Source organism: Thamnophis sirtalis, unplaced genomic scaffold (assembly GCF_051295495.1).
Source record: "Thamnophis sirtalis isolate CommonGarterSnake01/CBP01778 unplaced genomic scaffold, rThaSir2_p1.2 scaffold_5, whole genome shotgun sequence".
NCBI lineage: Eukaryota > Metazoa > Chordata > Lepidosauria > Squamata > Natricidae > Thamnophis > Thamnophis sirtalis.
This window is the reverse complement of record NW_028261385.1, coordinates 77,485,001-77,499,023: the sequence shown is the minus strand read 5'-3', so window position 1 is coordinate 77,499,023 and position 14,023 is coordinate 77,485,001. Positions and strand designations below refer to the sequence as shown.

At 36.3% G+C, this 14,023-nt stretch overlaps 1 protein-coding gene across 9 annotated transcripts in view; it reads left to right on the top strand.

Moving 5' to 3' along the window:
- Positions 1-14,023, top strand: part of MPDZ (multiple PDZ domain crumbs cell polarity complex component) — a 112,859-nt gene that overhangs the window by 13,475 nt on the left and 85,361 nt on the right. For all 9 annotated transcript variants that reach the window (XM_087716083.1, XM_087716087.1, XM_087716080.1 and 6 more), the window contains exons 4-12: positions 1,093-1,314; positions 2,201-2,340; positions 4,677-4,890; positions 6,248-6,376; positions 7,539-7,745; positions 9,870-9,990; positions 10,913-11,001; positions 12,462-12,660; positions 13,606-13,695. In XM_087716083.1, coding sequence (XP_087572209.1) covers positions 1,093-1,314; positions 2,201-2,340; positions 4,677-4,890; positions 6,248-6,376; positions 7,539-7,745; positions 9,870-9,990; positions 10,913-11,001; positions 12,462-12,660; positions 13,606-13,695 — 1,411 coding nt within the window. The remainder of the gene's footprint in view (positions 1-1,092; positions 1,315-2,200; positions 2,341-4,676; positions 4,891-6,247; positions 6,377-7,538; positions 7,746-9,869; positions 9,991-10,912; positions 11,002-12,461; positions 12,661-13,605; positions 13,696-14,023) is intronic.

The following is a 14,023-nucleotide window of genomic DNA, read 5'->3' as shown; positions in this document are numbered from 1 at the left end:
TAATTCAAATGCCTGTGCTGGTTTTGTGGGCACTCAGGAAATAGTCAGGCATGGGAAAGATTTTGTGGCTCACAATGTTTTCTTTTCTGTGAGAAACAGGTCCAAATGGCTCTTTGTGTGTTTAAGGTTGCTGACCCCTGGTCTAACTGAAATGCAGCCAGAAGAACTTCTAGACTGTATGATCTATCAACACAGATATTTTATATAGCTTTTGATATTTTTCCCGATACGATAGTCTCCAAATCACGGATATCACTCAGTTAAACATTTTAAATCTTATTCATCCTAGCACATAATTTGTTTTGCTGAAAGAAGTGGGACAAATGCAGTTAAAAGACAAAGCTACCAACAGTGTGTTTTTAGAAATGAAAAAGAGTGATCACTGGTAGTCCTCGAGTTAAAGCCATTTGTTTAGTGACCCTTTGAAGTCACATTGGCAGTACAAAAAGTGACTTATGACTGTTTTCAGATGACTATTGCAGCATCTCCATGGCCACAGGATCAAAATTCAGACTCTTGGCAACTGGTATGTATTTATGATGGTTACACTGTCCCAGGGCCACATGACAACCTTTCTAAAATTTGTGACAAGCAAAGTCAATGGGGAAGTCAGATTCACTTAACAACCATCTAACTAATTTGACAACTTTCGTGATTCACTTAATAACTGTGGTAAAAAAAGATCCTAAAATGAGGCAGACCTCACTTAACAACTGTCTCACTTAGCAACAATAATTTTGGGCTTGGTTGTGGTCATAGATCAAGGACTACCTGTATACAGTATTATTATTTCGTGCTCTTGTGAGGATGTAGTTGGTCCTTGTAGTTGTATATAGCCGAACTATCACTGAAGGAACTATGTAATTCCTTTTTGTTCACAGGTGATTTCCCTGTAAAATAACTAAATCCAAAGATTTGTTTACTCTTAATGTTTACAGTAATATTTGTTTTTACAATTTCAGTGCCATGTGTCATTTTAGGACATATTTTCCAGTGGTTATTGTTTTTTTGTTCATTTTGTTTTTTATACTGTTAACTGTATTTTTTGTGTTTTTAAATTAAATTTAAAAAAATGTTATATACAACTTTCAGGTGAACCTTGCACCTTCCATATCCTCATCTGGTGAGCACCTGCAACTTTCCCGTCATGGTAGTGTTGTGGGCTCCTCACTACACAATGACTCCTACTTGATGGCTCAAGAGAACAGTAACCCTTCTAATGGGCTAGGAATTGTTCTCCAGTCGATAACTCCTCAGATTAATGGGAAGCCTGCAAGCGATGAATTTGAACTACTGATCAGAAATATGGCACAGGTAAATTTTATTTAAATTAAATCTCAGTTAGATGATTGAAAACATCGAATTGATTTTTCCAAAGTCCTTTCCTTTACCTTCGCTTTCTTGGGTTAACAATGATTTTCTCTATTATTAAATAGGAAACTCAATTTCTCTTCATATGTGATTACAATCAGGGATAGCGTTTCCATATGTCATCTTATAGGGGAGATGAGTGACATAACATTTAGTAAAAGTAAAGGTTCCCCTCACACATATGTGCTAGTCATTCCCGACTTTAGGGGGTGGTGCTCATCTCTGTTTCAAAGCCCGAGAGCCAGTGCTGTCCGAAGACTTCTCTGTGGTCATGTGGCTGACATGACTAAATGCCAAAGGCTCATGGAACGCTGTTACCTTCCCACCAAAGGTGGTTCCTATTTTTCTACTTGTATTTTTTATGTGCTTTCGAACTGCTAGGTTGGCAGAAGCTGAGACAAGTAACAGGAGCTCACTCCGTTACATGGCACTAGGGATTCAAACTGCTGACCTTTCTGATTGACAATCTCAGCATCTTAGCCACTGAGCCACTACGTCCTGGGTAACATTTAGTAAATAAGTAAAATTAAATAAAATCTGCAGAGGCAGCAGGGTTGAGTGAGTTGACATTACCTTCTTCTGTCACCCTCCATTTTTAGAAGATATCCATTTATAGTCCTGAACATTCTAGGCTTTCCAAACAATCAATGTTCCTGGTTTTCTTAACCATAGTGCCTTGCCAAACACACATTTTCATGTCTATACTGGATGTATGTTGCTTGATTGTTTTCATTAATATACAAATATGAAAATTAAGTGAACCTTTTGAAATCGGAGTGCTTTTGAGTTTTTTTCAAAATGGCTTATTTCCTGTTGTTTTTGCTACTAGGGTCGTCTTGTTGAGACAATAGAACTTTTAAAACCTACAAGTGGTGGGCTTGGTTTTAGCGTGGTTGGCCTGAAGAGTGAATATAGAGGTGAACTCGGTATATTTGTGCAGGAGATTCAAGATGGAAGTGTGGCGCAAAGGTGAGTTTGCCTGTAAGCTATACACCGAAAAAGATGTATAAATGCCAGCCTTCAAATAGATTGTAAACATAAACAATATTTAAAATTTGAAATGTATCCTTTAAATAATTATTTTTATGAAATGAATGAATTAGTGAATGTGTTGGGTTTGAGCTCAAAGGACGTCTCGTTAGAATGTTTCACAAAACATTTTGAATTGCATATATTTTAACCAAGCAAATCTTGAACCAGTTTAATTGTCATTCAAACAAAACTCAACACACTTTGAGGGTTTCAGCCACAGGAAACAATTCTTCTCTTTTTTAATCCAAGATACAAAAGAATAAATAGGACTCTGCTGAATGCTAGCAGTGAGCCAACTTTGGGAAGAATTGGCAGGGGTTGGGTGGGAGTAGAGACTTTATTTATCTACTTTCTATTTATTTGAAGGATTTGCTTTATCCTTACCCTTACTGTCTTCCTTAAATCCAAGCATGTTTTTATTGATGAAGGAAATTTGATGAGAGGTTACTAATATGGTGTGCTTTCTGTGTCTCTCCTTAAATTTACAGTCTGCAGTACTGAACATCAAATACTCAGCATGCTAATCAACTAAGACATTATTGTTGGTTTTTTAATATGTATTTATAATAAAAAAATCCATTAAAAGCTAACATGGAAGTGCTTTTGAAGATTAATACTCACTGCATTTAAACATATCCTGAATCTCAAAATCAACAGGACCCAGGAGCATGAACAAAGGGCACATAACCTCTAAGAGCTGCAGTGGCGCAATGGTTAGAGTGCAATATTGCAGGCTACTTCTGTGGACTGTCCTCTGCCTGCAATTTGGCAGATCGAATCTCACCAGGCTCAAGGTTGACTCAGTTTTCCAGCCTTCTGAGATGGGTAAAATGAGCACCCAGGTTGTTGGGGACAATATGCTAACTCTGTAAACCGCTTCGAGAGGGCTGTAAAAGCACTATGAAGCAGTATATAAGTCTAAGTGCTATTTCTATTGCTATCTCCCCCCTGCTCAGCAGGCCAAGTTTGGAGGTGTATCATGGGATTAAGGGAGGTGATATGCTTGTTTGTTTCCTTTCTCTCATTATGTTGGAAAGCAGTTGGCTGTTGATGTTCTCTAGGGTGGCCAACTCTCCTTTGGGAAATACATATAAGTTAATCCAGTCTGGGTGCTATGCTTGTTTTGTGCAATATTTTGCTGAAAAAAGGCGCACAGATTTGCAAACATTTCACTTTCACTGCAGTATACAAACACAATAAACAACAGATAACATAAATAAAAATTTGGGTTGAAAAGAAGGCTTATTTCAATTTGTTTATGCTCAATATGTTTTATACAGATAAAATTTGACTTAAGTATTGCCAATCAGCCTTTCTCTGATCCAGTTCAGTTTTACATAGAAGTCTGTTTAAATTTTTTTACATCAGGCTAAACATTTAATCATGCAAAAATGTATTTATTTCCACTGACAACATTCTGTAATATCAACATTTTTATACCCTCATTTTTCTGATACAGTATACAGAGAAAATATGTTTTTTGCTAAGAATTAAGAAAAATATTGAGAAATGCTATCTGAATACCATAATATTCTCAGAGAGTCTAAATTAAAAAATCTTCTATATCACTAGTCTATAGTTTGACTTCTTTTACTAATTGCAACATATTAGTACAGATTAGATCAATAGCTGCTTTATAGCAGACCACTTAGATGTAAGTTTGAGAAAGTGTTACTGTAAGTGTAATGCTTTAATAACCTTTAATAAAGGAGGTTATTAAACCTTTATTAAAGTGTGAGTCCATTTTGTAAGATGGTCTTTGTAATTAGGATGCTTTTTTGGATGTTTTTTTTTAAAGTTTCTCCTCCCCCATTTGTGAAGATGTTTGGTAAGTAAACTGTGGATTGATGAATATTCAATACTTTTCATGATGAATGCAGTAAAACACTTGGTGTTTTTACCCAGCAGGCTCACAGTCAAGAATAAAGTTCCCAGGCAATAGCAAACAAAGCTGGAAGCAACCAATATATAATATGCTTAGTTTCGGATTGGGGTGCAAGAAGGAGGAGGCAGCTCTGGGGTGAAGCTAGGAGACAGGGTCTGTGGATTAGCTTCAAAGGAAGCTCATCAAGAAGGGGCCCAAAAAGATGCCTGCAGCAAAACTTCAAGGAAACTTTTTTCAAAAATAATAAACAAAATAAAAATAAATCTGCATTGAAAGAAATAGAAAACTGGATTAAAAAAAAACTACAGTATTTTGGAGAAACTGTCAAATACGATAGCAATACCGGCAATGATGCTTATTTTTTTTGCTTTTTGTTTGTCTATAACAGGGATGGCAGATTGCAGGAAGCAGATCAAATTCTTGCTATTAATGGGCAAGCCCTTGATCAGACCATAACACATCAACAGGCTATCGGCATCCTACAGAAAGCCAAAGAGAGTGTCCAGCTAGTTGTGGCAAGGGGCGCTTTGCCTCAGCTCATCAGTCCAGTAATTTCTCGATCTCCGTCAGCTGCTAGTACAATTTCAGCCCATTCAAACCCGGTGAGTAGACACTGAAAACAAGTCTGTCTCATTTCTTGTATCTTAGGTTGGTGCAGTCAATGCAACTCTTTGTACTCTTGAAGATAAAAAAAGGTCTCTGCAACATGTTGCTGAATGTTAGCTATTGTGTAAAGTTGCAGTTCCACAGAAAGCTGCTTATAGTCACAATTCTGTTTTTTTGGTGTATAGAAAATAGTACAGGAAGGAGTTCAAACAGGTTCAATGCACACTATAACTCATGTCCCAGCTACCAAAAATAAATCCTATTTGGTGGTGGTGGGAGCGTATTATACATAAGACTTTCTGTATTCCATAAAATGTGTCTTCATCAGTTCTTAGCAGATTATAAACCTGTGGACTTAATTACCAAAAACTTACTTTAAAAGCAAATTGTGTGAGAGGTCTATCAAGGACTGTTGGTCTTGACTATTCATTGACTCCTCCAGTGGAGCCATAGCTTGCCTCCACAACCCATTTGCAGGGGAACAATGAGGGGGGGAATGATATGTTTTTATCTCCTGCTTGTAAGCATCTGAGAGGTATCTGGTTGGCCATTGTGTGAGCAAAACGTTGGATTAAGAGAGTCCTTGGTTTAACTCAGCAAGGCTGTTTTTATGTACTTACATCCTAAATGATAAGCAGTGTCTGTTCTTCAATTGGGTCCTTTGATGAGAGCCTGATAAGGAAGAGCCTTCATGGTGTAGATTAAAGAGGGAGTGAAGGAAGACAAAAAAAAAAAGAGAGTGTCTCAGTCCGTTGCCTTTGAGAGAGTTAAGCCAAGTCCTTCCTGTGTATCAGATGAAGGGGTAGTATTCCCTTACTTTCCCTACTGGTTTGCAAATGTGAGTGCAAACACACTTTGCTTGCATGCGCCCCATCCATGCATGCACTCGGCCTTCCGCACGTGCACTTTGGCTTGAAAATGTGCTTAAATAAGACAGCATAGAGCCGGGGTTAGTGGTTTCCACTATCAGTTCTGATGAACAGGTCCGAGCTGGCTGAATAGCACCTTTGATCAGATGTACCATTTTACGCCTAGTATGGAGTCACTCAGGAGTTGAGTAGAAATGAGTTGTTCTCAGTCAGCGCACCTGAATGAATACCTGGGGAAAGCAAGCATAAGATTTTATCTTTCATGTTCGAAATAATTTATTCACTAAGCTGTTAAAACACTGTAACTTGCCAGTAAAACCACTGAAAATATAGAACGCTAAAAGGCTCTTTTGATGATTCATGAACATTAGTTGGAGTAGCTATAGAAAAGAGATTGACTATATGGAGAAAATGCAAATACGATGGAATATCTTTAGAGGTTGTTTTAAAAAAATGAAACTAACGTAAGATTTTGTCTTAAAAGGTACATTGGCAGCATGTGGAGACTATTGAGTTGGTGAATGATGGATCGGGTCTGGGATTTGGGATAGTAGGAGGAAAATCAACTGGAGTGATAGTTAAAACCATCCTTCCAGGCGGAGTAGCTGATCGGGTACACAATATATTTTTCTGTACTAGAGTTACAGTATGATAATTACTTCTTACCATTTAATAAATACCTTTATTTACTTGAAATAGAAAGAATGGAATGCTAATATTCAATGAGGGAAAACATCTTGAATTAAAGGGTTACCTTTTGCCAACAAATGATCCTTATAGCTATGGCTTGAAACCTCAGCCAAATTTATAATGCTAAGCTTTGCTTCTGAACTGCTATCGGTCACGAATATAATTTTTCTATGGAAATAGGAAGCTGGTTTTGTCTGAGAATGAGGACCACAGAAAAGCAGATAGTAGAGTTCCTTTATGGAGAACTTTTTTCATCCCTGTATTTGAGATATTTTTGAACACGGTCTTTACTCTTGGTGAGGCAGATGTGATAGCAGAGTTTAAGCCACACACATTTGCCGTTCACACATGAAAAACAGTCCCCTTTTCTTCAAATCTCCCCATCACCACCTTGTAAGCCCATGGCCAATTTAGGTGTTGGGTAAGCAGATAGGAGATAAATCCATTTTCTAAATGGGAATGTTTACGAGCAATTTTAGACAGTAATTTTTGATTTAATAATTAGGTTTCTTTGAAGGGGGTGTCCCACCCTTATGCCCCTCTTTTTTTGTGCTATGGTTTTTGGCCAGAGTCATCATACATATACACATGCATTGCATTAATAGATTTATGGACAAGGGATGGAATTGATTTGGTTGGTTTCAGGTAGATTTGGTAATCCTAGGCTGATAAGGTAGAAATGAGACATTTTGAACAGGATGTTTTCCATGTTTTTCTTCATTTTGGGAGGAAAACAGTGCTAAATTTAGGCGTGACTTTTGTGTAGATATGCTAATAAATAGGAATAAAAGCAATAAATGATACAAAAATTTTGAATGTAAGCAATGCTAAACTTATTACTTAGAACCATGAAAAAATGATACATTTATTAATTTAAAATATATTCATTTTTTATCAGAGGTTGCATAGATATAGACAAATAGCATATGATAAAAAGATTTAAAATAACTGTCTACTACAGCAGTATTAAAAGCAAATATATATATATTCCAAAACTAAGATAGGTTATAGGTAAAACTCTTGCATTTTTCTAAGACACCTCTGTGTATAATTTTTTTTAAACAATTGAATGTTTGCTCATCTAGCATGGTAGACTGTGCAGCGGAGACCATATTTTGAAAATTGGTGATACAGACTTGACTGGGATCAGTGGTGAGCAGGTGGCACAAGTCCTGAGGCAATGTGGAAACCGAGTCAAGTTGGTGATAGCCAGAGGACTAATTGAGGAGGCCGCTCCATCAACAACAGCTCCTTTGGGTACCCCAGTGCAAACGTGTATGATGGAGAACAAGGTAATAACATGTAACTTATATTAAAGGAACAGGACTGATGGTAGATAGAGGTTCACAACACTTTTTATGTCAAATGTCCTGCCTGCCTGCAAAAATAATTGCTAACCTGCTAACTTCAATCTGCCACTTGAATAGGGCTGTAATAGCAGCTTAAGCAATCACTGCATCATAGCATTTCCCCTTTGCTCTGCTGCAGCCCTTTGAGTTCATCTGGATTATTCTTCTACTTATGTCCTCCTCCCTTGCATCCACCGCTGGGCTCCTCTCTGTGCCAGCCAGTGCCTGGCTGTAGCTCTTCACCTAAATCAACTGGCACAACTTCAGCTGCTGCTAGTTAGGTGTTAGCTACCCAGCTGTCTTTTTTTATTTCTTAGAGTGTCCTTCGTTTGGATTGGTGTTTTATTTTCTCCACTGTGTTCATCTGTTGCCTGAAAAGTAACCTCATTCCAACTAAACCTCATTTACCAAAAATCTCCTGTGCTCTTTATTATCTTTTTAATCACACTTGCATAGCTCCTCCCACCTCACCAGTGACTCTTCCTTTTAACCTTTTGAAATGATGCAAGGATGAATGTGGCTGGAAGTGTACAAAATAAAAGATAAAATAGGGAGTTGGTGTGTGCAAACACAGATCAGGAGGTGCAAGTGTCTACATATTTCTTTATCAGCTGAAGCAAGTTTTAGTGTCTTAAGAATGTAAACAAGCTCTGCAGGAAGCTTCAGCTAACTGGATTATATTCAACAGAATTAAGTGCTTGAGAGAGTAACAAAGTGAAGAAAATGGAGATAAGGTAAAAATTATACTTCTGCAGAAACATGTTTTTGTGTCTCTCTGTCAGTAGCATAATTTATACCCCATTTTTTCATTTTACAGGTTTTTCAATGCAATCTTTAGGAGGAATGGATTTGAATAATTGAATCATTCCTTCCAATTAGCTATGCCCTTTCTGGAAATGATCTTTTAGTTTGAATAGATAATTTTCTTTCCTGAATTGCTATACAGGTAATCCTCAATTTACGACCACAATTGTGCCCAGAATTTACTTTGCTAAGAGAAATTTGTTTTGACCCATTTTACGACTTTACTTGCCATGTTTTTTTAAGCAAATCACTGCAGTTGTTAAATTAGTCACATGGTTGCTAAGTGAATCTAGCTTCCCCAATGACTTGACCTGTCAGGAGGTTGCAAAAGATTATCACATGACCTCTGGACACTGCAACCATTATAAATATGAATCAGCTGCCAAGCATCCAAACTTAAATCACATGACCGTGTGGATGCTGGAATGGTCATAAGTGAGAAAAATGGTTGTAAGTCACATTTTTCAGTAGCGTTGTAACTTCGAAGGGTCGCTAAATGAACTATTGTAAGTCAAGGACTACCTGTATTAGTAGATAAAAGTGAAATTTAATATTTTACTTTTACCCATTTAAAGGTTTTGCTTAAAAATAAAAGTACACAACTTACATCCTTTCAGAGGTGTGGAACTACAACTCACGATATCATACATCTGTAGCCATAATGACTGGGGTTATTTTAATATAAGTAAAAGTACTCCTTCCTTTGAGCACTCTTTTGTGATTATATTAGCGATTATATATTACCATAGTATGTTCAATGAAACAATGTTTAAAAGTAATGTTTAAATTGACATTTCAACATATTTAATCTTTCTTTGATACTGGGTATGTGTGTGTATGTGTGTGTGTATGTATGTGTATACATTTGCATAATTAGACAATTTTCCATTTTTTAAATTTTGATTTTTACTTTGTTTTGTTTTCTAGAAATGATTTCTGTAAAGTTCAAGCATAAAGTATGTGCAAACCTCAGAAATCACAAAACCATAGCCCTGAATCCAGAATCACATAGAAAAGCATTTAAGATAAATACCTTGAGGAACTCTTACCATGACAAATAATGTTAACTCTATTAAAGGTTCACTAATTATATTTGAGAACTATGAAACTAACATCTGAGTAACATTCTGGCAAGAAGTACTGTGTGTTATGTGTAGAATTAAATGGTGAAATATTAAGGCTTAGGTGAGAAATAGAATAATTATTTTTGTTTCCCATAAGAACTTCTGTCATGAAGAATAACTACATGTGTTTTCCCTTAAGAAATTGGAAGATACACCAGTTGAAAATGTTGAAGATGGGAACACATTTGATGTGGAGCTTACAAAAAATTCTCAAGGGTTGGGAATAACAATTGCTGGCTACATTGGGGATAAAATATCAGGTATGGTTAAAATTAATTCTGCTCAAAAAGTTAAGAAATCCATTTATTAGCTTTGTGGTTGAAAATCTAAACATCAGTCCAGATGTTTAAAAGTACCACACACAATACATAGAGTAATTGCTTTGCAAGAAAAATGTTCTATATGGCTTTCATTTCAAAATACGGATTTTATTTTGCAATAGATTTGTAGTCTGGAATAGTTTGAAATAATTAAAGGCATTCATTGGAGGCAGCATATTTTCTTTCACTAGATTCAGAACTTGATGTCAGAATTGTTTAAATGTGATTCATTTGGAAGTCAAACTTCTACTTTAATTAATGGTCTTTGGCTTAGTATATTTATAGCATAGGCATGTGCGCTATAACTGAAATAAAAATAAATGTGACAGTTTAAGATCTAGTAGCAACTGATTACCTGTATGATAAAATGTAAGTTTATCTCTAAGACCATGGGTGTCACACTTGCGGCGTCACATTGCCGTCATGTGACATTTCACGATGTTTTTTCCCTTCATGGACCTGGTGTGGGCGTGGCCTGCGGTTGACACATCTGGCCTGTGGGCCGCCAGTTTGACACTCCTTTCTTAGAGTGAATACATTGGGTTAGGGCAAAGGTGGGGAACTAGGGTCCCTTTATAACTTGTGGATTTCAACTCCCAAAACTCCTGAGCTGCAAGCTAGGAGTTGAAGTCCACAAGCTATAAAAGGGCCACAGTTCCCCACCTCTGTGTTAGAGCAAGATAACTTTAATGATACTATGTTGTAATATTTCTGCTTAAGTACTTAGAAGTCATAAAGACTATTGTAGTCAGATCTTGATATGCTTTGTTTAAGTTTATGGATTCATGCCATAACAGCTTTACAAATATGTACATGACTCAGACATACCTTTAATTACTTCAATTTTATTTTTAAATCGCAGAACCTTCTGGTATTTTTGTAAAAAGTATCACAAAAGACAGTGCAGTTGAGCATGATGGTAGAATCCACATTGGAGATCAAATTATTGCTGTAAGTAACCTTGGAAGAATTCTGTTATCCCTTTTTCCTTCTATTATTTAGTTTTTATGCTTGATGGATTCAACACAAACAACTCAGGAGGATGGTCCCAGAGTTCTTAAAACATCACACATATGAAGTCTCTGATCTTGATTGCCATCCACCAAAAAATTATTAAGTCTGATTTCTGTACACAAAGATCACAAACTGAAACATAATGCCTAACTCTTTAAACATTATTTCAGGACATTACAGACCACTTAGCTTAAGGGTACCATATTATTAATAGGTAAAATGGATGGAAATATTAAAGATAAAATTATTACGGTTATAAAACAGAGGTCGGCATTCCCCCCCCCCCAATCAAGCGGTTTGTTTTATATACATTTATTTTTTTTCTCTGAGAGTTAGTAATAATTAGACTGTCATAAAGAAAAGGCCATTTTGCTACTATGTTTTGGCCACTAAATACAAATGAGATCCTGGATGTTAGAAAAATGTGGAGGATTCTTTCACAGAGATCTTGAGAAAATGTAATAGTCTTGGGGTTAGGAGAGATGCTCTTCTTTGACTTGGTTACTGATGAAAACAGATAAGATCAATGACCTAATTCATTGAGGAACATAAATAATTATTTAACTGAAGGTTCTACATTGATAGCATTGTTTGTAAACTGAGTCTTAAATACAGATGAACAGCAAAAGTAACAGTAAACTTTTCTGCCCAATTCCCATCAGCCTACATAGGTAGTTCTCAATTTAGAACCATACGTTTAGCATTTGTAATAAGAAAGTTACAAGTGGTCCTTAAACTTACAACCATCGTATCTTTCTCACATTTACATGATCAAAGTGCAACTCACTTAACCGCCTTACTTAACAATGGAAATTCTGGTCCCAATTGTGGTTATATGCTGGGGACTACCTGTATAGATGAGAAGATTTTTTAAAATTTTGAATGCATTAAGTTAATTTGAATTTATAAAGCTCCTTTGCACAGTTTTCAGACAGTTTTCTTCAAACTCTATGCTGTCTATCTTTAGATAGGATTCTTATGCTCAGGAGAGCAACAAACTCCAAACCAAATTTCAGCAGACATTTGGCAAATGTGATTTGCCTAATTTGGAATAAAACAGTTTTTCCAATCTTGATAGATGTACAATGACTGGTAAGAATATATATTTGCAATAGTGGCGAGTATCTGTAGCTTGGATGTAGGATGATGGTGACACAAGACCCATCCCAAGACTCTCAGTTGACATACCCACATCCTAAGGCTATCATTTGACACAACCACATCTGGCCCATCACATGACCCACATCCACACCTGAAGCCCTTACAGTCAGAAGAACACTGACATCCCTTAAACTCTGCTGAAGATGTTACCTAGCTGGGTAACGAAACATTTAGAAACCAACCCACAAGCATGGAGAATGACGTTTCACCCTCATGGACCTATGTTTAATCCATAGGTGGATGGAACCAATCTTCAAGGTTTTACCAACCAGCAAGCAGTGGAGGTTTTGCGACATACTGGGCAAACAGTCTATCTGACTTTGGTCCGAAGAGGAGGCCTGAAACAGGAAAACCAAATTCAGTCTCATGATGACTTCAGTGATGCTGTTGAAAAGGATTCAATTTTCCAAACAATGGATATTGGCACAAATACAGGCAATTAAGATTATCTTTGCTTCACGTTTCTTGAATGTTATTTTCTGTTCTTTAGAGGCTAAACCAAAGTGGCTTAAGTTCATTCTTGCAATCCACTTTTTAGTCACAGTTGGAGAAAGAAAAAGCATACTCAAAAGGAGAAACAAAAGAGTTTTGTTGATTTTTTCTTTCATGAATAACAAATCAGTAATCTTCAAATAATATTGTTTCTGTGATTTATGTTTTATGGTAGAACTAAAAAAAAATAAAATACAAAAACCAAATGAAAATGAATAAAGGAATTTAAGCTTTAGGGAATTAATTCCATGGTGCTCATTATTTCTCTCTCTTTTGTTCCCTAAAATCTGTGGTTCAACTTTCCCAATTCACGTTTCCATAGAATCAGCCATGTATGTGACATCAGTCAGATTTTCCTCATTTGGATCCACCATATTTTCCTCCTTTCATGTAATATATAATATAGAAGATTGTTGCCTTTTTGTTGTTACCAATTTTTTTATTTTTAGTGTTTAACTGTTGCTTATGGATATCCACACTAGCCATGTATGTATGTATGTATGTATGTATGTATGTATGTATGTATGTATGTATGTATGTATTTATTTATTTATTTATTTATTTATTTATTTATTTATATTAATATCCCACCTTTATTATTGATACAAATAACCTAAGGTGGAAAACTTACCCAGCACATCTTCTTCCTCCTATTTTCCCCCCAATAACAATCAGGTTGTGAGGTAGGTTGGCCCAGAGTCACCCCACTGGCTTTCATGACTAAGGTAGGACTTGAATTCTTACAGTCTCTGCTTTCTAGCATGGAGCCTTAACTGTTAGACCAGGCTTAATTTAATCTGGTAGGAAACTAGGAGTCCTTAACAACAGTGAAACAGGAAAGGGTTTAACTGTATTATCACAGAAATTGGCATTTTTTTTCCTCCACAGAAAGCTGCAAAAGAGAGCAGGATTCTCCATTAATGTCATGCAGCCCCAGCGAGGTTCATTTTGAAGAAGATACTAATATACAACAAACAGGTTATAAATAATCTTTTCCCCTTATAAATATGCTTGCCTTCCCTAGTTTTTGCCTTTGTTTGCTTGGCATGGTAGCATGGCAAAAGTTCCTTTTGGGTTCCGAAAGTGCATATTTGAGATGTGATAGACAAATCCATCTTTGAAGAAGAATATAGTGATGCAGCTCTGTTTAGTTGCATTTATATACATTGTCCACAGAATTTTACCTAGTAAACTCAAATAATTATTTTTATAGCCTTTACTTTGAATCTGTTAACTTCTAAGTATCTTATCCACGGGTATCTTATCAAAATCTGTGGATGAGGTATTTAGAAGTTAAAAGATTCAA